At 34.3% G+C, this 25,467-nt stretch overlaps 2 protein-coding genes and 1 long non-coding RNA gene across 3 annotated transcripts; 1 reads left to right on the top strand and 2 right to left on the bottom strand.

Annotated features, from left to right (window-relative positions):
- Positions 1 to 5,032: 5,032 nt before the first annotated feature.
- Positions 5,033 to 5,770, top strand: LOC111369591 (agamous-like MADS-box protein AGL29). Its single transcript, XM_022991174.1, has one exon. The coding sequence runs from the start codon at positions 5,042 to 5,044 to the stop codon at positions 5,693 to 5,695; it is 654 nt and encodes a 217-aa protein (XP_022846942.1). The 5' UTR covers positions 5,033 to 5,041; the 3' UTR covers positions 5,696 to 5,770.
- Positions 5,771 to 7,431: 1,661 nt separating this feature from the next.
- LOC111369592 lies at positions 7,432 to 9,771 on the bottom strand. Its single transcript, XR_002698199.1, has 3 exons — positions 9,476 to 9,771; positions 8,812 to 9,388; positions 7,432 to 7,520 (listed from the first exon to the last, which is right to left on the bottom strand). It is a non-coding gene; the product is annotated as an uncharacterized LOC111369592 (long non-coding RNA).
- A 7,827-nt stretch (positions 9,772 to 17,598) lies between these two features.
- LOC111369590 (probable methionine--tRNA ligase) lies at positions 17,599 to 24,275 on the bottom strand. The gene is made up of 15 exons (XM_022991173.1): positions 24,001 to 24,275; positions 23,759 to 23,903; positions 22,786 to 22,939; positions 22,476 to 22,631; positions 21,959 to 22,189; positions 21,656 to 21,799; positions 20,079 to 20,169; positions 19,833 to 19,939; positions 19,575 to 19,689; positions 19,046 to 19,164; positions 18,901 to 18,966; positions 18,623 to 18,751; positions 18,380 to 18,517; positions 18,168 to 18,288; positions 17,599 to 17,827 (listed from the first exon to the last, which is right to left on the bottom strand). The coding sequence occupies exons 1-15, from the start codon at positions 24,128 to 24,130 to the stop codon at positions 17,817 to 17,819; spliced, it is 1,857 nt and encodes a 618-aa protein (XP_022846941.1). The 5' UTR covers positions 24,131 to 24,275; the 3' UTR covers positions 17,599 to 17,816.
- Between the last annotated feature and the right edge of the window lie 1,192 nt (positions 24,276 to 25,467).

Below are 25,467 nucleotides of genomic sequence, written 5' to 3' on the forward strand. Positions count from 1 at the left end.
TTTTGATATTATTTCAACAACACATTCTTTAATAGAATAATATTACACGTAAATTCAAAACTTTTTCTTATTTTTTAACTATACATTCCCTATCAATACACTATTAAAAAATTTGTTCTTCCCAAAAAAATGGGACTCAAACAAGGGCTTAATCACACATTTCATGAAATCTATAATTTTATCAACTTTTCAACTACACATTTACCAATTTAAAAAAAAATCAAAATCTACTAAAAATCTAATTTTTATCCAAACCAAGCACGGGACTAGACTTGAGCATTTGGTAAACACATAATTTCAACCACTATTCTTTCTGGGTTAAAGTATGCAATGTTCCTCTGATTCTCGATAGTGAGGTTCGTGCAAGACATTGGGATGAGACAATCGTGGCAGTGTATTCGTATTTGGGTAAGATTAGATATAGCCAGACTTTTAATACATGGCATTAGAATTTTGTTGAAGCTTTACAAATTAAAATTAATCTTTTAATTCTATGAAAGATTTCGAGCATTGTGTTTTGCTTTTGGCTTAAATGGTGTAAAATAACCCAAGTGACATTAAAGCATTCTAATTGTTTCCCACTTGACCCTGAAAAATATTTTCAAGCTACTACTGAATTTATGGAAATCTATTACATATGTCACTTTGTCACTTGTTTATTGAAATGTTAATGAATTTGACGATGTCAACTACAAAATTTAACATGGGACACGAGTTAGATGTTAGTCGTCACGTCACCAAAATCCCGAATGATAAGCTTAAGATCTATTTTGTTAATTAAAAAAAAATGAAGAAAACCAATTTTGAACGTAACACACAATAGCCATCTTCACAAACCTCAAACCCCCAAATTATGAACTAGGGTTATTCGTCCTTCAATTGAATTTGAGTAATGGAAATCGTACTCCCAATTCAACCCAAATATGGGTGATCCAATGTGGCACAATCTTTTGGGACATTTAAATGATAGCACCACACTCGTTTTCAAAACTCAAGAGCTCAATTGGCTAAAGGTATGGATCATAATTATTACGGATAACTCGTATAGCCCAATGATCTTTTAAACAAATGAATAACAAAATGATTGCAATCTTTAACTAAAATTAAATACTAGGCGTCTTCAATTGTAGGACTTACTAAATTGTAGGCTTTAACTATTTAAAAATTAATTAAAATTACATAGATTTTTCAAAACGATATTCATTTCTATAAGTAATTTTGTTTTATACACCTTTTCATGGCAATGCCTGTCTTAATTTTTCACGAAAAATTTTTTGTCTATCATCTCACATTTCCCATTTATATTCCATAATAATTTAGGGTCTGTTCGGTAGGGATTATGAGAATCCTTTTTTTGACAGTTAGAAAGAGAAGTCGGTCCCACCTATAAGTGAAGAAATAAAAAAATAACGACTAAAATAGTCAAATAAACGAACGAAATTTACCCAATTGTAGTAAACACTGCCTCAAAAATTAATTGACTACTTGACATTGTTCTAAAACAACGATTTCTAGCTATCTCCAAACTAATCCTCGAAATCAAAATTTTCGTCATATTCATCTTCAAACCTGTAAGACATCGCATCATTATGATGACCGAATATAACATCATCGTCGCCACAAGTGATCTTCATTATGAAGATTCTTCATCATAATTGCCCTCTTTAGATCTTTGCATTTTAGGTGTGGTGATGTTTTCGTTCAGTGAATGGTCATTTCTTCAAGAATCGAGTTTCAAATCGATGTGTGCCATACCAGAACCATGTTCCTGAAATGATAATTAACAAAGTTATGGGAAACAATAAATGCAAAGAATCCTTTTTCGAGTTACATGTTTGTTTTACACTTTCCGACCCAATGAAAATGAAACCAAAACAAGAGTATAAAACACTTACCATATCATCATTTAGAAGTCTCAAAGCATCATAATTGATTCATGTCAACATCACATGTAAAATACAATACAAACATACTCCAGCTCGCTCGTAGGGATTGAAATCGTCATACAACAAGAATTTAACAAATGGCGAAATACCATAATTTCCCTATTACTCTTAGCCATTTCTTGAGTTTTACATCGTACTGTGGCAAACAGAAAGAGAAAAAAGAATTCCCATTGAAGCCTAATTTATTACCCGCTGTTCCAATTTCTCGGTGGTTTTAACAGCTTTCCGAGCAGAGGTAGTTTTCTTTGTTTCAGTTTCTGTTTTTCGTTTCTTAACCTGAAATTTATCACCAATTTGGACAGCAGTCAAATTTAATCCCACATTGAAAAGTTTAAATCTTACAGGGAGGAAAAAGTATGAAAAAGACTGTTGAAACCGGCAAGTCGCAATATCATAAGCTGTCAATGTTCACATCAATATCGATAAAATGTAAGGGGCCTATAGATATTTCAACATCAGCTAAGAAATGGTTAGAAGACTACTAAAATGCTTAAAACAGTGTTTCTCATTACATTTTGTATAAAAAATAATTATGAGACCTGTCATCGGTATACTTAAGTTGCATGGCATTGACCAAAAACATAAACACAGATAATGCGAGATGGAGGGAAGAAAATAATATGGAGTCATGCACATTAGTTTCTGGGAGAATTTTACTCACATAGTACTGCCAGATAGCCCCTGTCTGAAGAAATCTGGTTTCACTTTCTCTTCAAATAATTTAGTTAAGACAATGGTGTTGCGTTTACTGCCTATTGAACATAATTTCATAAGTTGGAATTTGCTAAAAATTAATTCTTTTAAAAAATTAGTTTTGGAGACAACACAAAATTCTTCAAGATACCTAAGCTTTGGAGGTGAAACTAGACATTTCAAAAACAAATTCTCCAATCAAATCAATCTGATCAAATTTCTTCTTTAAATGTTATAAATAAATACGTCCATATGCCAAACTCAACCAAGAAATGGGATGCATTAATTTCTACGGTTTAAAAGAAATATTGATCCCATATTGTGACTTAAAGAAGAGAATATCATAATATCATCTTATAGAGACTATTTTGCACAATCGGAACTAATATTATATTTATTCACATATTACATTCTTCCATAATAATTCAAGGACATAAAAGATCAATTATCATGACGGCAGGACAAATACGTATGATTTAATAATTCTATCGGCTAGCACCTATGTGAGAGCTAGAAGCCTAGAATCTATAGATTGTATGTTAAAGTCACAAAAATACATAAAGAGAGAGTGAGCATCCGAATTAACATAACACTTCATCCTAGCCTACTTGTAGAATAGAAAGAAAATAAAATAATAAACAGACAAAAAGGGGAAGGAAACAGGAAAAATATGCCCATACAGAGGAACAAGGTAAAAGAACACAAACCACACCTTAATTGAGCTAAAATTAGATGAAATGTAAGAAAACATTGAGGTGATGCAAGGCTGGTAGGATAGTCCAATAACATCAATCAAACCAATTGTAGACTAGAAATTCGGCCAAATTACCCCAAATGCAAGCAAATCTTGAAGAGTATTAGTAAACAAGGCTTTACCCTTACATGTTCTTTAATCATGGCTTCCCATAACATCCTTTTCAAATGCATCAACTTTTTGTTGTTAAGATATCCAACAATCTGAAGAGCATAAAAAATTGCTTAAATGCTTCCCCAACTCAGGTGTCTAGTGATAAATGCTTGATTCCCTATCATACTCTGAAATATGCATCCTTTTCTTTTTCACGATATGAAATTCTAAATGACTTATCAGCTGGTGAAAATGTTAGATATTATCAACGAACGAAAAAATTTCATTAACAGATTTCAGCAAAGTACAGGACTAAAGAAGAAGCATTAGAAACTTACAGGGTGCATAGAAGTTTTGATTATTCAAACAAAAGAAAAGGTATTCTAATGGAAAGCATGAAAGTAATTTACCATCATAAAAAACACTTGTGAGAACCATTGCCAGAGTTTAAACGATAATGCATGTGAAACAACAAAGGATATGCCTCAGAATCATCAACATCGGAAAGACTTTCTGAGCCATTAGATTTAGTTCTACTTCTTTTCTTGTACCTTTGTTTTTACCAGATTTAGTTCTTTTCTTATTAACTAAAACTTCTGCAGCTATCCATTGTCTTAGCCAAAAAGATTCTGCATAAGAAATTTCATGAGAACTACATTAAAGATTACAGCCAGTGCTCTCAGTTGCAACATTGCAGGTCAGGTAGCAACTCCACTCTGCAGGAAGTCTCAACTTCCACCATCTACAAAACAGATAATATAAATATGAAATGTGAGATTTACAATAACTATGATCTATTTTATATGGCTTCTAGTTGAATGAAACCTTACAAGGACTTTATCAGCATCATCTTACACTTCGATAAAAGAATAAAGTTCCCATAAACCAACACCCTGCTGGTGAAGGAATCAGCTCTTGATATCATATTTGAAAAAAAAAAAAAAAAAAATATCCAAAAACCCTCTTTTATTGAATAAAATAATAATAAAAAACAGGAGAAAAATTGAAAACGCCAATGAGACTGATCTTCAAGCAAATAAATAACTCGGGAATTTTTGCTAATCAATTTGGACAAAAAGGGTAAATGACTGCCTATACACTGAAATAGTAATATCACTGCGTAGAATAATCAACGCGTATACATTCATCCAATCTTAGCAATATTTAACAATTTCATGAGCTGAAAATTCATGAAAATATACGAGTTGCAAGGGAGTAAAAGGAAAGAAAGAAATTACGCGTACAGGTAGCTTCAAAGGGTTTTTGGAACTTTGAGTAATCTCCATCGATAGAGAAATACCGCTGAAGTTTCAAAGTGGATATGCGCAGAGTAGTTTAAGTGGAACCCTTGACCTCAGAATATTACCGTTAGCAATTCAAAAATTAGCACCGACTCATTCTTACATAAAAAAAAATTTTACCGTTAAAAAACCAATATTTGCACCTCTCTTTCCCTCCAAAAACACTCTCTACTGAACTCTTTCCGCATCGATCAAAATTTTCTCTCCCTTTTTCAGCCATGACGAAGTCTAACAACAATCTGGAGAAGAAAACAATGGGTCGGCGGAAGATTGAAATTCGGAAAATTGACAATAAAAACAGTCTTCAGGTTACCTTCTCAAAGAGGCGAAGCGGTCTTTTCAAAAAGGCAGCGGAAACGAGCCTATTGTGTGGCGCAAATATTGCAATCCTCATCCAATCTCCGGGGAACAAATTTTTCACTTTTGGCGAACCCTCGGTGGAATCCATTCTAAACCGGTACCAATTTCTTGATTATTCATTTTCTACCGAGTCAAATCCGACTGCCCACAATCTTTTGGTTGAAGAAAGAAGTGAAAACAATGAGGCAACGAGGGGATTTTGGTGGCTGAACGAAAACATGGAAACTATGGAGTTGCAGGAACTTGAAGCATTTGAAGAGAAATTGAACTTTTTGCTTCAAGCAAGGGAGATGAACCGGTACCAATTTTTTGATGATTCCTTTTCTACTGAGTCAAACCCAATTGCCCACAATCTTTTGGTTGAAGAAAGAATTGAAAATGATGAGGCAACGAGGGGATTTTGGGGGCAGAACGAAAACTTGGAAACTATGGATTTGCAGGAACTTGAAGCATTTGAAGAGGAATTGAACGCTTTGCTTCAAGCAGGGGAGATGAATAAACAAATTGCTTCAGCTTCTTGTTCGATGATTCCGCTTCCACACCTGTAGGGTTTTAACGAAAATTTTGACGTCGTCTGATTTTTGAGTTACACATTACGTATATAAACGGACAGGATTAGGTTTTAAATTTTTTAATGTTGTCTGATGTCAACACAAGTTGGCAACTAAACCATTGGATTGTCTTTTTCAATGACGATCAACCCTATTTTTCGTTGAAATTTTTAATTGATTTAGCATAAAATCTGTTGTTTCCTGGTTTTCAATTCGAAAGTTCGCGTAATTTGTTGTTGTTCTTGTACCACACAGTTTGCCTAATGTGTGATAATCAGAAATGATATTTTTTTTGTATGATTTACGCTCTCGATGATTACATAAATTCATGGATTAGCAAGATGTATTAATTTATAATAATTATCACTCAATGAACTTACATATAAGCAGACAAAATTTACCCAATTGTAGTGAACTTTATTAAAATTAATGTGGCCTCTTATGGAAACTAGAAAGGTCATTGGTATACTGATCTTGATTCAGAAAGTGTGCACGGATTTGTAAGGACACAAGGTGTATTTCCCGAATCTTTAGTACCTTACAGTTTTTAAGTTCGAAAACTTCTTCATTTATAGCCATTGCTTTGATACTGGCTGACAAGTTATCCAATTTCAGACGACAACGCCTTGCCGTTGATGGGATTTATAGCATGCTCATGACCCTTATCGAGTACGCAAGCAATAGCATGTCGACAGGGAATCCTCGATAAGTCCCATATTTGCAGTTCACAGGCATTCTTGCTTTACTTTTCCAACAGTGTCACCAAAGTGTGTAATGCTGTTGCAAACAACATTTTTGACTGTTTATCTAGCTTAGGTACCATCGCATACGATAGCATGACAAGAAAGTTCACCACAATAATCTTTACAAAAGAGATATAGCGAAGATAAGCAAGACATAAGAACGAGGTCCTTTATTTACAAGAAGAATACTGACTGAATATTGGATCAATTTTATGGAGAAACACTATAGAACAAAATTTTAATTCAAGTGGAGTTGGGGGGTATTTTTCAATAGAAATATAGTAAGTACTGCCTCAAAAATTATTTAACTACTTGACATTGTTCAAAAACCATGATTCCCAGCTATCTCCAAACTAATCCTCGAAATCAAAATTTTTATTATATTCATCTTCATACTCATAAGGCATTGCATCATTATGAAGACTGTATATAAAATCATCTTCGCCACAAATGATCTGCTGTTGATCTTCATCTTCTTCATAATTGCCCTCTTCAGATCCTTACATTTTGGATGTGGTAATGCTTTCGTTCTGTGAATAATCATTTCTGCAAGAATCAAGTTTCAAATCGATGTTGTGTGCCGTACCAGAACATTGTTCTTGAAATGATAAATAACAAAGTTACCTAAAACAAGAAATGCAAAGAATCCTTAATCTAGTTACATGTTGGTTTTACACTTTCCGACCCAATAAAAACGAAACCAAAACAAAAGCATAAAATACATACCATATCATCATTTAGGTGTCTCAAAGCATCGTAATTGATTCTTGAACTTCTCTTCTGCAAAAATAGGATTCATATCATCACTTGTAAAATACAATGCAAACATACTCCAGCTTGTAGAGATTGAAATCGTCATACAACAAGAAATTTAAGAAATGACAAAAGACCATAATTTTCCTGTCACCATCAATAATATCTTGAGTTTTTCATCGTATTGTAGCAAATAGATAGCAAACAAACAAAAACTCTCATCGAACCTAATTTTTTACCTGTTGTTCCAATTTCTCGATGGTTTTAACAGCTTTTCTTGCAGATGTAGTTTTCTTTGTTTCAGTTGCTGGTTTTTGTTTCTTAACCTGAAATTTATCACCAATTTACACAATAGTCAAATTTAACTCCAATTGAAAATTTCAGATCTTACAGTGAGGGAAACGTAGGTAAAGGAATGTTGAAACCTAAAGACAAGTCGCAATATCATAAGCTGTTCAGTGTTCACATCAATATCGATAAAATATAAGGGCACTACATCAGCTAATAAATGTTTGAAAGACTACTAAAATGCTGAAAACAGGTTTTCTTGTAATATCGGATAAGAAGTATATATGAGACCTGAAATCGCTATACTTAAGTTGCATGGCATCGGCAGAAAATGTGAACACGATGAAAGTGAGGTCGAGGGAAGAAGATAAAAAGGAGTTATGCACAGTAGTTTATGGGAAAATTTTATTCACAGTGCTGCCCATTAGTTCATTTATGAAGAAATCCGATTTCACTTTCTCTTGAAATAATTTAGTTATGATAAAGGTGCTCCAATTACTGCCTCATTGAACATAACTTCATAAGTTCGAATTAGCTAAGAATTAATTCTTTTAAAAAATTAGCTTGGAGGTAAAACTAAATTCTTCAAGATACCTAAGTTTTGAAGATGAAACTAGATATTTCAAAAACAAATTCTCCAATCAAATAAATCTGATCATACTTTTTTCTTTCAATGTTATTAATAAATACGAAGGATATATGCCAAACTCACACCCAAGAAAAGGAATGCTTTAATTTCTATGGTTTAAAAGAAATATTAGTCACATATTGTGACTTAATGAAGAGAATATCATAATCTCGTCGCACAGAGACTATTTTGCACAATCAAAACTCACATTATATTTTACCACATATTATAATTTCCCCTAATAATACAAGTACATAAAAGATCAAACATCATGACAGCAGGACAAATACGTATAGTTCAATAATTCTATTGGCCAGCACCTATGTGAAAGCTAGAAGCCTAGAATCTATAGATTGTATCTAAACGAATCACAAAAATACATTCAGAGAGAGTGAGCAGATTGAATAACATAACTCTCCACCCTAACTTACTTATCGAAAAGAAAGAAAATAAAATAATACACAGACAAAAAAAGGATAGAAATACGAAAAATATGCCCATACAGTGGAAAAAGGTAAAAGAACACAAACCACACTTTAATTGAGCTAAAACAAGATGAAATGTAAGAGAACATTGAGGTGAAGTAAGGCTGGTAAGATAGGCCAATAACCCTCAATAAAACAAATTATAGGCTAGAAATTCTGCCAAATTACTCAAAATGCAATGCAGATTTTGAGGAGTACTAGTAAACAAGGCCTTACCGTTACATGTTCTTTATTCATTGCTTCCCATAACATCCTTTTCAAATGCATCTCCTTTTTGTTAAGATATCCAACAGTCTGAAAAGCATAAAAATTTGCTCAAATGAATCTCCAACTCAGGGCTCTAGTTATAAATGCTTGATTCCCATTCATATTCTGAACTATGCATCCTTTTCATTTTCACAAGATGTAATTCTTACTGACTTATCAGCTGTGAAAATGTTAGATATTATCAACGACCAAAAAGATTTCATTAACAGAGTTCAGCAAGGTACAGGACAAAAGAAGAAGCATTAGAAATTTCCAGGGTGCATAGAAGTTTTGATTATTCAAACAAAAGTAAAGGTATTCTCATGCAAAGCATGAAAGTGAACTTACCTCTATAAGAAAAACACTTGTAAAAACCATTGCCAGACTTTAAACAAATAATGCATGTGAAAAAACAAAGCATATACCTCAGAGTCATCAATATCGGAAAGACTTTCTGACCCGTCAGATTTTGTTCTATTTCTTTTCTTGTACCTTTGTCTTTTACTAGAAGAATTCTTACTGAAGTCCTGATGAACGGCTGAAGCATCTGAGACATAAAGAAATTACATAAACTAAAACTTCTGCAGCAACCCATTGTCTTAGCCCAAAAGATTCTGCTTAAGAAATTTCATACACAAAACTTGTGAGAACAACATTAAAGATTACCACCAGATGCTCTTAGTTGCAAATTTCCAGGTTGGGTAGCAACTGCACCTCTGCGGGAAGTCCCAACTTCAACTGTCTACAAAACAGATAAAATAATTAAGAAATGTGAGATTTACAATAACTGGGATCTATTTTATATGACTTCTAGTAGAATGAAACTTTTATCAGCATGATCTTACAGTTTGCTATAAGAATAAAGTTTCCCACAAACCAACACTCTGCTGGTGAAGGAATCAGCGCTTGATATCATTTTTGAAAAGGAAGTTTCCAAAAACCCTCTTTTATTGAAAAAAAGGCCAATGTGACCAAGCAAATAAATAAATCGGGCATTTTGGCCAACCAATTTGGACAAAAAGGCCTAAAAAGGATAAATGATTGCCTATATACTATGAAATAATAATATCAATGCGTAGAATACGCTGCAACAAGTGAATGAGTCTGGGCGTTTCAATACTATCAAATGACCATATGTTTCTAATTGAATAATCAACATGTATAAAATCATCCAATCTTAGCAATACTGAACAATTTCATACGCTGAAAATTCATGGAAATATACGAATTAAAGGAAAAAAAGAGAAAGAAAGAAATTACACGTCCCACTGGTTCCACAGGGTTTTTGGAACTCTGTGTAATCTCCATTGTTACTGATAAATTCCACTGAAGCTTCAAGAAAATACGCGCAGATTTACGATAGTTTTGGAGGTGAAGGTGAAGGTGAAGGAAAAAGCCTTGACAGGATTATAAAGGTTTGCGTTCGACTTCGAATTGACCAAAGTACCCTTGACCTTGATTTTCTTGGATTGAAGATTCTTTTAAAATTTTCTATGGGAGGTTTTCCTTGAAAATTACTTTTCTAATCCTTATCTTGAGGATTTTGCAAACAGTAATTAGTTTGGATGATTTTAGAGGCTATTTTAGGTAATAAAGAGATATTCAAAATCGAATTTACTTTTGTATAAAAAAATAAAAAGAACAAGAAGGAAAACGAAAAGAGAAATATTTAATTGATAAAGCCAGATCAATCATAGTGGGAAATAGATCAATGGTGCGGAGGTTGCAAGCAACAATTGGCATTCTTGTCACCAGTGAGGGTGATAATCCTGCTTGTGTGAGCTTCAATCAGATAACATGTGATCTCAATCTTATGTAATAAAATTTATCAAACAACAATAAAGAACAAGATGTTAAATATTATTCCTTACTATGCCTCACCATTTAGCCCCCCGTTTGGCCCCTTTAAAACTCTTTAATTTAATTTAATTTAAATTTTTCTCTCTTCTACACAATTTTCAATAAAATAATATTACACTCAAATCGAAAACTTTTCAATACCACAATCTTCAAAAAAATATTATTTCCTCCACTATAAATTAAAATAATGGGGGCCAAACAGGGGCTAAGATAAAATTTATCCAACCCCCCCCCCCCCCCCCCCCCCACGAACTTTGTCATTTGACTTTTTTCTCCTTGTCATTGATAAATGTAATACCGAGTCTTGTGATATAATTATTATCAAGGTTGATGGTTGCGCTTTACAAATTGTGTCTTAAAGAATTAGTATTATTTACCAGGAAACAACCAAAATTTAAATGTCGAGATTTGCTTGTATGGAGCACAATGACATAAAGCATTATGCTTTGGTGCTCGCTAAATTTTCGACTTTTGTCATTGTCAGTGATGCTATTCTTGAACTTTGGTCCTCTATGTTTGTTGACAAATTTTCTGTAACAATGATGATCATATAAACTTGAAATGCTTGGTTTTTTAAAGGTATGTTTGACCGCAAAGATAGAATTTGAGTGGAAAGAAAACGAATTCAAGGAAATTGAAATACCTAAAAATTGTTTTCTTGAGAATTGTAAATTATTGTATTTGATTGATATAATTTTCTAAAAATTTTAAAATAAAAGTGTTTCTTGGTATTCGTTTGGTTTTGTTTTATATAAAAATTGTTAATTAAAGGGATAAATTTTACTGGTATTGCGAATGAAATTTGTTTTCATTGTTAAAAAAATAAAAAAATTCAAGAAAATCATCTATCTTTTGGTATTTGTTTGACTTTGTTTTACATGAAAATTGTCAATTAAAGGAAAATATTTTTTTACAATAATTCTTAGGATTTATGTCCATTGCCAAAAAAAAAAAAAAAAAAAAAAAAAAAAAAGGAAGTTGATACCTTAAACCGAAAATTGAATTCTCACCATTCATTTTCCTTCAAAAGATGGAAAAAAACCTATGAGACACCAAAATGTGGAAAATGAATTTCTTGGAAATTTTTGCCAATCAAACACTCAAAAATTGGAAAAGTTGGAATTCCAATTCCATTTTCCATGGAACTCCACTCCTATCAAACACAACCTAATATTGTTATTGAAATATATCAAACTACTTGTGCTAGTGCTTTTCTTGACTTGGTTGAATAAGCTACTCTACAAGTCAATAATAGGTTAATCACAATGTGAACTAGCTCAATGTTCAACAAAGCCACAAAATAGAAATATCAATCTGTATGGTCTATATTGAGCACTTCAGTGTTCTTCATTGTCGAAGGCCTTGAAGTCAAATGACAAGGCTTCACAAAATAGGTGTGAATTGGGATTGATCACAACCACTCCAGCTCCTAACAGGGCTATAGCTGAAGAACCCACAAAGACTTCCCAAGAGGCATCATGTGGGAGTTCTTCTATTGGCTCAATGTTGAGCTCTGCAAAAAAGTTAGCAAGAGCCTAAAGGTGCGAGGCTTGTACCTTATGTCAAAATTGGCCGAGCTCAACAACCAATTTGACCATCTGACTTGAGGTTTCAGGTTTTTGCAAAGTCTATTTCAATGGGTAATTCTTTATAATCTCGATGGGATGTTCCAGAAAGTATGGTCTTAATTTTCCGGCTATGATGATAAAGACGTAGGCCAATTTCTCTAGAGCAAAGTACTTAAGCGGGAAGTATTTGTGGATAGCTTTGCTAACTTAGTAAATGGAATGTTGTATCCCTTCTTTCTCCTTAGCTACGACAATACCAATTGCTTGTTTCGACACGGCAAGGTACAACACTAAAGTTTTGCAAGCTTTAGGTTTTGATAGGACTTGTGGTTAAGCTAATTGTTTTTTAGTTCATCAAAGATAATTTGACGTTCGGGGGTCCATTCGAACTCTTCTCTCTTTGCAAGATATCAAAAAATGGTTTGTACTGATCCATCAATTTTAACACGAAACTGCTGAGGAAAGTTATTCTTTCAGTTAGGCATTGAACCTCTTTGGACCTTGCACGTGCTTTCATTTTGATGATTGTTCATATCTTTTTCGAATTTGCTTCGATCCTCCCGGTGATTTACTAAATAGCCTAAGAATTTTTCAGAGCTCACACTGAAGGAACATTTGTACTAATATAGCTTCATCTTGTATCTTATCTAGATTTCAAACATTTTAGTGAGGTATTGTTGATAGTCTTTTGCATCTATACTTTTGACACATGTCGTCAACATGTACTTCCATGATTTTGTCAACTTGTTTGGAAAAGATGAAATTAACAAGATGTTGATACATCAATTCCCTCCATATCTGAGATTCCAAGCAAAGACATCAAGATTTTGTTGGAGGGGCTATACTATGTGGCTCTTGATGGGTGATTGGACTTCGTGGCCTATTTTGAGTTCCCTTGGTGGGTCATTCGGACTAATTGACACTTTATCCAATTCTTGTACAGGCTTCTCACCTTTAATTTTCAAGCTTGGGTTGAGGTCCGATCTGAACATGTACACCATATACACACCTGGTGAAGTATGTGCATCCTTCTTGACTGGGTGAATCTTCATCTGGCATTTCTCAGCTGCTTCTTTATCTTTCTCGATCTTATCTACACCATGAGGTATGGGAAATTTGAGTGAGTAATGGTACATGGACACGACTACTTTGAGGTTAAACAATAGGGCTACCCCATAATAACATCATAAGGTAAAGTAGAATCAAACATCATGAACTCGACATTTAATTTAGTTTGGCATAGTTTTTCGCTAGCCCCAACAACAGGCTTATTCAGCCCCATTTGCCTTAGTGAGAACATCATTCAGTCCTAAAACCATATTTGGATATGGTTATAAGAAATGTAACAGGAATCCTATGCATTTCAGCGTGTTGGTATAGACTATGTTGAGGGCAGTACATGTGTAAACCAAGACCGGATGGTAAATCTAGCTATAGATATTGAGATCACTAGGACTCCAGGATAAGGATGTGGGTCTGTTTCCTTATCATCAAATGATAGGTGGTCATCCTTTGGGCCTTTGCGTTGTTTTTCGGTAATACTTGATCTTAGTGAGGTCGACTACTGAGGTCTCTTCAACCTTACCTCCCTAATTTGAATACTTTGCCCATCCCTCAACATCTAGATATGGGGTCTAGGTTGATCGATGCCATTCAATGAGCAATTTAATAAGAGAGCTCGGATCGAATCGGTTGGCTTAGTCTCTATGTAGTACTCCGACTCCACTGGGAGTGGGGAACTTCATACAATAATGGCAAATCGAATTGGCTCTCTTTAATTCATATAATATAGATCTACCTAATATGGAGTAGTAGCTGGAAGGCAGATTGACAACTACGAAATCCGTTTATGGTTTTCCTTTAGCAAGAAGCTTCACAACTAAGGTAATTTATCCTTGGGCTTCGATAGGATCTCCAGAGAATCCTTGCAATCTCCTAGAGTATGGGTAGATGTACCATTCGAGGATTCCCATTTGTTCCAGATTTTAGGAATATAATACATTGACTTGAACTCTCATTATCTATAAGAGTTCAGCGTATTTGAATTCCAACAACAGTCATGTTTATCACCAAATCATTGCTTTGGTTTTGTAGAACTCTTTGAGAATCTTCTTTTGAAAATCCAAACCATTCTAGGTATAGGATAGTGTTAGGGTTGGACTTAGATAATCCCACCTCGTAGTTCTGCTAGATGCACAAGTCCTAAGATTGTTTACACCTTTCCCTCATAGACCTTTCGGTGTTTTGGTTGCTACCTATCAACAATGTGATCTCAACATGGAACGGAGGATTTCTATTTGGGAGAAGAACTTGCTAAGTTGATTGTTGGCCATCCCTTGTTGGTAAGACTATTGAAGACGAGATCGGTTTGTTTCTCCAACCTTAGCCACAAATTCTCGCAAATGACCCCGTTGGATTAAGGATTCTACTTTCTCTTTCATGTTCCTACAATTGTCCATATTGTAGCTTGTTAGCCTAGGTGCTTTTAGTACTTGCCCTGGTTGTTCCCAATTGAGTTCTTTTTCTAAGGTAGAGGTCTATATAACGCCTCTTTATATCCTATTTGCATGAAGACCTTTTTCAAAGAAGCATTCAATAGATGATACTTATGAAACCTCTCTGGATAGGGTTTAGGGTGATCTCTTTTCCCTCTTATATTTCATTTTCTCATGGGGGTTCACTTGTCCAACTTTTTCTACTTTTCTTGGCCTAGGGTATGAGGTTCTATCTTTTCTACTTTTCCTGATCCGAGGTTGCTTCCTCTACACTTATATACTTTTCAGCTCAATTAAGGAATTTATGGTATGTTTGAGGTCCTTCCTCATGTCAGAACATTGTTCTAGGCCTTAGCTCAGAAAGGACCACCATGAAAGTGATGTCATCAGAGATCTTCTCAACTTCCATGGATTGCTTGTTGAATCTACTGAGGTAACTTTTAAGTGACTCGCTTTTCCTTTGCTTGATGCTCACCAAGCATTCGTTGGGCATTGTTTTAACCTTGTAACCCATAAACTAAGCTAGGAATGTCATGGCGAGGTCGGTCCAGTTTTTTATAGATCTTTGATGTAGCCTCCTAAACCACCTTTGAGCTTTATCTCCTCATGTTAATGGAAAGGCATGGCAAATGATGGCATCACTTGCTCCTTGTAGTTTCATCCACGAAGTATCTTAAATTTCTCAGGTAAAAGTTTAGATAAAATGTCTTATGTGAAGGGGAGTGGCATTTGGGTAGGTATTCCTCGAAAATTCCTTTGTTTTTAGCTTCCAAATTAGCACTACGCTTCTTAAAGGCACTTATTTCAGGTTCCGCCCATTCTAATAGGCGTTTTGAATTGAGATCGACGCGTTCACTTCGAGATGTCAATAAAGATATTTTGTCGTAGGTTGACTCTATGTGGGTTTTTGTGGAGAAACGAGGCAGCTTGTACGAGAGAGCCTTTCTTCTAGCGCCAAACTATTGACGTCAAAAATGACTTAGATTATTTTGTCAACTTAATTGATAATAAACAAGAAGTAAATTGCTAGAATTTAAAAGAGTTTTCCTTTCTTATTGACTAAAGTTGATTGAAAGTGCGCATAGTGAATACATCGAGTCCCTCCCCTCCGAGGGGTATCATTACATTCCTTTTTATATAGAGAATAAGCTCCTTATTGGTCGAAACTTCTCTTGTCAATCAAATCAACTACAATTACGAGATCAAGGGTGTGCAAGTAATCATGTTTCTGATTGTCAATTGACAAGGGTTACTATCAGGTCATCATGACGTTGACCCTATTGCATTATCAAAAAATGCTAAGCTGACATTGGATAAAGAACTTGCTACAACTTTAAGATTAGGTCGTCGCAAGTAGTAAACTCGAAAGTCCGAGGTTGAACCACAGGAAATTGGAAGGAAATAAATTATTCTATGAGTGGTAAATAGTTGGTGGAAATACGATGGAGAAGAACACTAGAACTTCGGGGATTCACTTCGAATAAATGAATAGAAATTGCCCTTGATCTTTAATTTAACTCATATGAAAATCAACTAAGAAGTGATCTCATATGGAAGATAAAACATTAATCACATATATACTAAAAGATAGATCTTGATAATTGTTTGAGAGAATATGTCAAAATAAGTTGTTGGTATGTAGAGATTATCTAAGTATTTATTGTGCTAAAATTTCTCAACAATAAATCAAAATTTTTAACAAACCAAAACCATTTGTAGAACATATACTTCAATCAAGTAAGAAGATTAACATTGAAGAACAAAGTGAAAGATCAAAGACAATACTATGCGTTCACCAAAGTTTCACCTCTAATTCTAGCTAATGGTTTAGAAATACATAATAAAATGTACAAAGAAAATGAAGGAAACTAGAATATGATGGAGAGGAATTGATTCTCTCAAAATCTTGGCCAATGTCCCTTTTTATAGGCAAAGGAACATCCAAAATGCATGTGGACAATGCAACTTGTTTCTGTCCAATTTCAAGACAACTGGAACATGCAACTTGATACTAATTTTCAGACACTTTGTGCAGCGAATTTGGACTTATGATTACAGATAAATTATTTCCACTTGATTTAGCTTTCCATTGGTGCAAATATTAGGTTCATTGGTTCTATATAACTCCATATATGACAAAAACAATGAGTGCTACTTCATAGGTAAAAAACATGTATTCGACAGGTGACAAGCTGGACTTTGCACTACTGCCTTGTGATACGAATTTGACTTCTTGCAAAACAAAAAAAGTTGTAGATACATGCCTTATCTTTCCAACCCGGCTCGAATCACCTTAGTTCAATAATTGCAGCTCAAGTTATGATCATTTTACCGACAGCTGCTTCTTGCTTGAGACAGCTCATTATTCTTGACTTTTCAAAATTTTTTTCCTCCATTTGCTCCACTTGTTCTAAATTGAAAATATATGTGAAAAACATCAAATAAATACTCTTTCAAATGTATAACACTCATGTCGACATGTATGTAAATACGTATTTCAATTAATTACATTTTTAATCATATATTTATGAAAATTGAATTTACAGCAAGAGAATTGAAATTAAAGACTAACATCAGTGAATTTAAATAAATTGAAATGATATATTTTTGAAGCACTTTTAGACACTAATCAGAACTCTTGTTACATATTCTATTGAGATCAGATTTCGGACCCCAGTAGGACTCGTTATGAAATTATAGTTAAAAGCTAGAGAGGTGCTGAATCCTTTAGCGTTGTGTTACTATCGTGGTCAACCAATCAAAATACATTCCATTCACGAAGCCAAGTTGCAAACACCAAAACTTGAGCAAAAACAGTAAAAATGAGATTCTAGTCAGGATTTTAAAATCAATTAATGGAATCTACGAACTGAACAAAAACTATATTATCCATCTTTCTCCCCTTCAGTACAAGTAGATAAAATCATTAGCTTCAAAGATGAAATAAGATTACATGGAAGATCAGTATTTTCAGTAAAAATAATTGCACATAAACCAATTTTTTTCTGTCATTGATGAGATTTCCTTCTCTTCCATTGCATACTTCTCCCAATTAAGATGCCCCTACCATAAGATTCCAAATAGTGATCAATGTTAGGCAGTAAAAACATCTTAGAAGAAAATAAAATAAAATTTTCGATATATAAACACGGCTGGAGTTTGATAGCATCGTAAAGAGTTTGCACGACAATTTACGTAACCGAGCCGTAGAGCATGTTTGGGTAAGCCTCAAAAAGAAGTGAAGTTATATTAAAGTAAAATTTAGTCCATTTACATTTTTTAAAGGTAACTCCAACGTTACTGTGAAAATAAATTACTTAGTTTTCGCATATGATCAGAAGGTGAGAAGACGGGCATCACAAGTGTCCATAAAGTAAATTAGAAAGAAAATAAAGAGGGCGACCTGAGATTTTTGTTTCCTCCAGTTTATCAGCAGTTTTATTTGCTTCAGCTTCTGCTTTTGCAATCCTATCAGCTTGACTTCCAGCAAATTTCTCTCTGAATAACCCAACTTCTTCCCTTTTCTGCATATTATTTCATCAGATTCATAAGCAGCGTGCAACGAGTAAATTATTTCAGCAATTGGCACAAAAAACTAAAAGCAAAGACTTGTACCATTTCTTTGAACAATGGTGCTGGATTTCCAATTTTATGACCAGCAGGTAGAATCTCCCAGGGTCTTTTAGCCCTTTCAACATCACCATCAGAAAGTGAAACTTGAAGGTCAAGAGGCAAATTGAGCTGTGCAAGTACCTACATGGCCATGGAACATAAATGCTTCATCATATGCATTGACAAAGTCTTTTCCGAGTAATTTACCTACGATATGTAAACTGCATCTACTGGTTGTTGAATTACCCCGCGGTAAAAGGATGGCATGAAAGGTTCTAAGAGACATGCAAGGAGATATACTAATCCGACTGATGTCTTCATAATGACAGAACATGAAGCTCGATCTCCCTTGTAAAGCTTCCAGAATTGGCTCTCCTACAAGGAAAAGTACGAGTATAATAATGGTGTATGGCAGGTCATATTACTTAACACCTTCTCTGAATAAAGTTGAGAATTGTCAGCATGATCATCAAATAGAGAAACAAATGGTAATTCAATATACGTAGAATTTGTTATATGTGTACTTGCAAATAAGCGTTTCCTTCACTTGAAATCGACATAGCCATCTTCAAGCCTTGCTTTAGTTTCACCTACATCACATCCGATTCATCACATGATACCGAGAAAATCTATTCAAGGACAAGATAATGATCATGATACTTCTGTCACCTGTTCCATTGCTTCTATATACAGCTCAACATAACTGCCAACTTTTTCTCCTAATGCCTTTGTTGATGAATGTGACTCTGCACCCTGAGCATCAGGAATGATGGAGCCATATCCTGAACCTGAAGTAACGTAATTGAACAAAAGTACAAGAAACATTCTCTATGTAAATTTGTGGCCCCCATATGTATTGCTGAAATGGATCGTTATCTTTTGGTCATAAAATAATAGTTGTTTTCATGATAAACACAAGAAGTTCAAAACCCAATGAAAGAAATTTGAGCTCTTGCAAAGGAACAGTGAACACACAGTGTTAATGAACCATGTTACTTCATGATCAGTGAAAAAGAAGGAATGCAAATGGAGAATATATTAGTCCCAGCCATAAAATGATCCAAATGTCATCTGAAAAAAGTACGTCTTTCCATCCAATATATATTGCCATTCTTTGCATTCAGGGTGGTTATAATGAAACCCATCAAACACTAAGTATCATATGAAAGGCTTTATGAAACAGGATAAGCTAACCAACCAGGTTCTTTTGCTATGAAACTCAAGACTCGATTGATGAAATTTCCTAGATTGCCCAGCAACTCGCTGTTCAACTTTGCTTGCAAATCAGTCCATGTAAACAATGTGTCCGATACCTATCCATTGCAAATAAAATAAGCACCCAGTTCTCTTTCAATTTTTTTTATTTTTTATTTTTTTTTTAAGTTTGGATGGGCAGAAGATTTATGGAGATACTGTGGAGTATAACATTGTAAAGAAAACGGTGACAAGAGCTTACCTCTGGCCTATTTGCCAGCAAATAGTACCTCCATACTTCTACAGGAATATTCGTATATTTTGCATCGTTTCCAAAAACTCCAACACCTTTACTCTTAGAGAATTTCCCTAGATATCACAAAGAAAGCATTTGGACGGTAAATCAATTGGAAAAAAGGCTTGTGAAACACAATAGAGTTATGCCACCCTTACTCTCCCATAATTATATTTTAGCTCAACTGAATGTTACAAATATTTCAACTAATACCTGCTTCATAGTTCAAGTATTCTGTAACACTGATGGTCTTCATCAAAGTCCAGTTTTCACCAGTTCCAAGAAGAGTGGATGGGAACATTACCTGAAAATTTCTCATCCCCAATCATCAGAAGCAAGATTAAGTTACGTAGAACAAACTATAAATAAAACTCATTACAAGTTCTAGCTAACAAATTATGACTATATGGAGTATTTCAAGGCATGTGAGTGGCCAAAAACTACATTCAGAAATAGGCACTAGTCATATATAGCATGAACACACGAACACACATGCACAATTTTCTGAATACAAAAGATGATTTCAGTGATTTGGATCTGTTGCTACAAAGAAATTAACATAAAAAATATTATGTATAAATAGTTTTAACTAGAAAATGTTCATTATATTAAGCGTCAGAAGTTGTTCAGTCAATATAGAAAAAGCCAACATCAATTTATAACAGGAGCATTCATTTTAGTCGAACATATATGTTTAAACTCCAACTTCATTACTATATTCACATTCCTTCATCTACTAAGATTCTGATAGACCCCCAATCCAGTTCACCTATGCAAGAAGGAAGGAGGAGCTTGCAAAGTCAGCAGGAGGGGGGTTAGTTTGATAGGGGTAAAAGTGTCATAGTATTGAAGTAGGAAATGTAAATAAATATGAGGGGAAAGGGCAGAGGGATTCATTCACGTACTGATTTTCAGTTAGAGACGACCTCTCTAATAGCCCTGGATTTGTTATCATTCTGTTATCCTTCAATATACTATTGGTTCTTCCATTTTTGTTTCTGAATATTTGATTAATTTTCCAATTGGGTTCAGGTATCCTATCATATTCCTTCCAATAATCCACATAGTTTATCCTCTTTTTCCAAAAGGATATACACAAACCATTCATGATCCTTTGAGTGGAAACTTCACACACCTGAAACTGGATAAATTCAATGGACTCCCAAAATATCAACACTTCCAGTGCTTTTCTTTCATTGGAAATGATGTATCCAAGATAATAAACAGCTTCTACAAACCTTAAGCTGCAGCCACATATAATGTCTCCTCGAAGAAGATATACAGGATACATGCTGCACCTATCTGAACAAATAAATTTGGAAGCCTGGCATCTAAAAGTTTAATAATAAAAAAGTAGCAAAGGCTTTCCTTCAATGAGTTCTTTTTGGGTTTAAGAAATACAATAAATTGCCTAGGTAAAATTTCATAAACTATAATGCAGCTATGTCCATTGTAATTACCGTGAAAGAAATTATATTCATGGTTGTACAAGAATCGATATTTATTTACAAACATATACTAATCGGTTATTCTTCTAGGACAATTGCAACTATACCAACATCAACCTAAGTGTAGTCGAAAATGCATAATGGTTGAACAATCAAAGGGAACGTAGAGATAAAACATAATTGATGGAATCAGACATCTCCTACTAAGTAAAAGATATAATATAAAACTTAAGGCCATCGCTGCACAAAAGAAATGATTCTTATGCAGCCTCATCTGAAGTATCCTACAATTTTCAATTGAAGTAATTTTAAAATTGACAAATTTGGAAGTACATGACTTACAGTATGGAAAGGCACATTATCCTTGCCCATAAATTGATAAAGCTCAACATTTTCAGGATTCTTCCACCATTTTTCCCACTCAGTTGTGTAGCAGGAAGTGATTGAGACATATCCAATAGGTGCATCAAACCATACATAGAAAACCTAAAATCAACATTGTGAATAAAACTTGTGATTTTACCAGGAATGGAAACACGCTAGCAATGATCACATTTTGTTACTTGACAAGAATCAGAAATAGTTAATATAAAGAAACATAGGGAACAGGCCACTAACATTTCAACAGCCACTTTCTCAACTCACCTTGTCTTTGAATTTCTCAAGTGGGACAGGGACTCCCCACTTCAAGTCTCTTGTAATACACCGTGCTTTCAGCCCTTCTCTAAGCCAAGCATGTGTTGCTTGGATAGCATTCTGACTCCATCCTCCAGCCACTGACATGCTGTTGATATAGTCCTCTAATTTGTCCTTCAACAGGGGAAGCTCGAGAAAAAGGTGATTTGTGTCACGAATATGTGGAGTATTCTGACAGACCTGTTCAGAAAGCAAGTCCAGAGTTTGGATTCAGTTGCTTAAATTTCTTTGAAGTTTTATTCTCTCTCTCTGCTCTTTTTTAGAGGTGAGTTTATATCAACCCCTAACCGTTCACCGTATTGCTCTTTTAAGGAACAGTCTTGTAAATCCAATTCTTTCATGAATCATGAATCTAATGAGACCTCATTACCCCAATTGGTGAATCACAAATTCTTTTACATCAGATATATGCAGATGAATTCACGAGATTATATCAAGTTTTAAGATAATAAGATTATGAGCCCACCTTGCATCTTGGGTCCAGTAGTTCAGTCGGATTTAATAGCTTCCCGCACTTTTCACATTGATCTCCACGTGCAGAATCATAATTACAACCCGGTGTTGGGCAATTGCCCTCCACAAACCGATCAGCTAAAAATCTTTGACATTTATCACAGAAAAGCTGCACAGAATGAGAAGATTTAGTTGATAAACTTCCAAATGATTATATTGACCTACACAAATCACTCATCGAGGCAGAGAACAGTCAGTCAGAGCACATAACAACATGGAGCCCTGAAATCAAAAGAAAATTTAGGCATAAGACAATAGTGCACCTGCTGCATCGTGTTTTCAGAAAGCCAATTATTCTCCAACAGTTTCTTGAAAATTGCATGGCAAATTTCAGTCTGCTTAAAACTTGATGTACGTCCGAACTCATCAAAGCTTATATTGAACCACTCGTATACTTCTTTATGAATGGCATGATATCTACAAAGCAATGTAAAGAGTGGACACAAACTTAAAAAGAGACATATGTACATTCAGCCCTATATGGTTTAAAAACAACTGCATATTAAGATTATGTTGTCACATTCATCCCTCAGAAAATGATGCTTATTTTTATATAGAAGTTCTGGCGCAGATTCCAACAGTAAGGTATACACATGCCAGTTTTCCGACCAGGATCATTCATTTTAAAAACTTCCATCGGTATGGTAATTATCTGTAATTTGCATTGCTCGAGAGTTGAGCCCAACATAAAGCATAGAATGAAGGCTTCTTGAAAAACGGAACAAATGTGACCAAACTTGAAGCACTATTATCCGTCCTTGATATCATAAAACCATAAAAGAATGAAAAATAGACTGCATTGAAGATTACTTTTATTTGACGGGCATGAGCTCATGATTTCATGCCAAAACCCAAGATATAATACTGTAGAATACAGAGATACATCCTGAATATGGTAAAGTAACACGATAGTCATTTTCCCTGGACATTAATGGCTGGTAAATCTTTCCTCGCCATGAAGGCAATGAAAGTGAACCACAAATCAGAATCAGAATTGATTCTCCGAAAGCACATTCAAGATTCATTTTATCATCAAGGAATCAGAGTTTATTCTGTTTCAAACATCATACCTACCATCACTAATAACTAATACTATAGAATTAAAACTTCATGTTATGTTACTATTCAAACTGTGATTTCAAAAATTCAAAATTCTAAGAAAAACCCAGAATACAAAAAGTAAAATAATTCAAGAAACAATTATTTGACTACGAAGAAAACACGAATATCCATTACTTGTCACAAATTTCTTTTGGAGAACAGTTCTCCTCCATGGCCTTAGTCTCAGTCGCCGTCCCATACTCATCTGTTCCGCATACATATATGCAGTTGTAACCCCTCATTCTACAGTACCTTGCAAACACATCAGCACTCAACACGCCTATCCAAAAAAAAGAAAACACTAAAATCGAACGTGCACTTTTGTCTACGAACATAAGAAAAATCAAAATAAACTGAATGAAAGTAGAATATATTACAGCCGATGATATTTCCAAGATGAGGTACGTTGTTGACGTACGGCAAGGCGCTAGTAATGAGTATGTTCCGCTTCCCGTCAACGGGAACCTTGGTGGCGGCGCCGGCGGCGGGAGGATTATGATCGGCCATCTGGGAATCTTTTTTCTGCAAAAATCGTAGGGATTATTGAGTTGTGAAGTAGAAAGAAGCAATAACAAGCAAGCATGAGTGGAATCTGCGTTGGTTAGTGGAGTTCTATAATGCAACACTGATTCTTATGCTCGAGAGTTACGGGGAAAGTTGTACATAAGGAATATGGCATATTAGGAAAGAAAGGCGTAAAGCTAATGTACGTTTGAAAATAGCATTATAGGTTCTCAACCTCTGATGTGTTTCACACTTTTAATCTTTAACTATCCAACTTTTTGTTTTAGGACCTATTCTGCAGTAAATATAAGAATTGATTTTTTAATCGTTGGAAGGAAAAGTAGGGATCACCTGTAAGTGAAAATATTAAAAATAATGGCTGAAATAGTGAATTAATGATAAAAAAATCAATTTTTTAGAGTGAAAAATCTCTACCAAACGGGAGATTAGTAGCAATTATGTCTTTAATGGATTCATCAAGTGTAACGCCCCAAATTTTATAAACGCTGGAGTGTTACGAAAAACTCAATTTCCTTTATAATAATTGCGGAACAATTTTTCAATAAAGAAAATTCTTTATTTTCAACCATAAATATCAATTTAAAACAAGCAAACGATTCTTTGAACAAATAAAACTAACAAAGAATTTAGAGACATAAAAAAAAGAACAAATGAAATGTTAAATTTCTTTTTCCTTTCTTCGATTCACATGACAGTTTGCATCACCATCCCGCCACAATACCAATCGACCCGAACTAATCTGTAAAAATTTATAAGAGTGAGTATTCGAAAACACCCAATAAGATACATGTTGTTTCTATATACAAATATATAACAATAAAATCTATATTTCATACCGCGCTGCTTTTATGGAGTATATCGATGACCAAGCGACACACTCATCTTAAGTCCTCTTATATATCGTAGGATTTCATCTCTCTTTTTATAGAACCCGAAGGTCCACTAGCAATCCATGCATATTTAATTGTATATAAAAGCATATAGAAACGAAAACAACTTGCACATATGTATTTTATCTCGTTTATTTAAGAGTTGCAAAATAGTTTCTTCTCTTCTAGTTCCCAAAAGTACTTTTCTCTCTTTCTCTCTCTTACGTGTGTATAACTTTTGGTGTGTGAATTATGGAATTCATGTATAATATTCATAATAATAAAAAGTGGTTGAGTTATACTAGAAAACATGTACCCTATTGGATAAAACCTAGTTTAGGTATTTGGATTATATTTTAATAATAAATTCATAGTTATCCAAATAGGATACTAGCTATCACATTAAATTCAAAATAGGTTAATATAAAACTAAAAATAATATTAAAATTC

This window comes from Olea europaea, chromosome 20 (genome assembly GCF_002742605.1).
Source record: "Olea europaea var. sylvestris chromosome 20, O_europaea_v1, whole genome shotgun sequence".
Classification (NCBI taxonomy): domain Eukaryota; kingdom Viridiplantae; phylum Streptophyta; class Magnoliopsida; order Lamiales; family Oleaceae; genus Olea; species Olea europaea.

Excerpts from the sequence above, each read along its gene's own strand:
- LOC111369590 (XM_022991173.1), bottom strand. The coding sequence starts at position 24,130 with ATGGCCGATCATAATCCTCCCGCCGCCGGCGCCGCCACCAAGGTTCCC. Across the intron at positions 22,940-23,758 it reads CCAAAAGAAATTTGTGACAA|ATATCATGCCATTCATAAAG; the intron begins GTAATGGATATT and ends ATTGCTTTGTAG. Across the intron at positions 18,967-19,045 it reads ATATAGAAGCAATGGAACAG|GTGAAACTAAAGCAAGGCTT; the intron begins GTGACAGAAGTA and ends GATGTGATGTAG.
- LOC111369591 (XM_022991174.1), top strand. The coding sequence starts at position 5,042 with ATGGGTCGGCGGAAGATTGAAATTCGGAAAATTGACAATAAAAACAGT.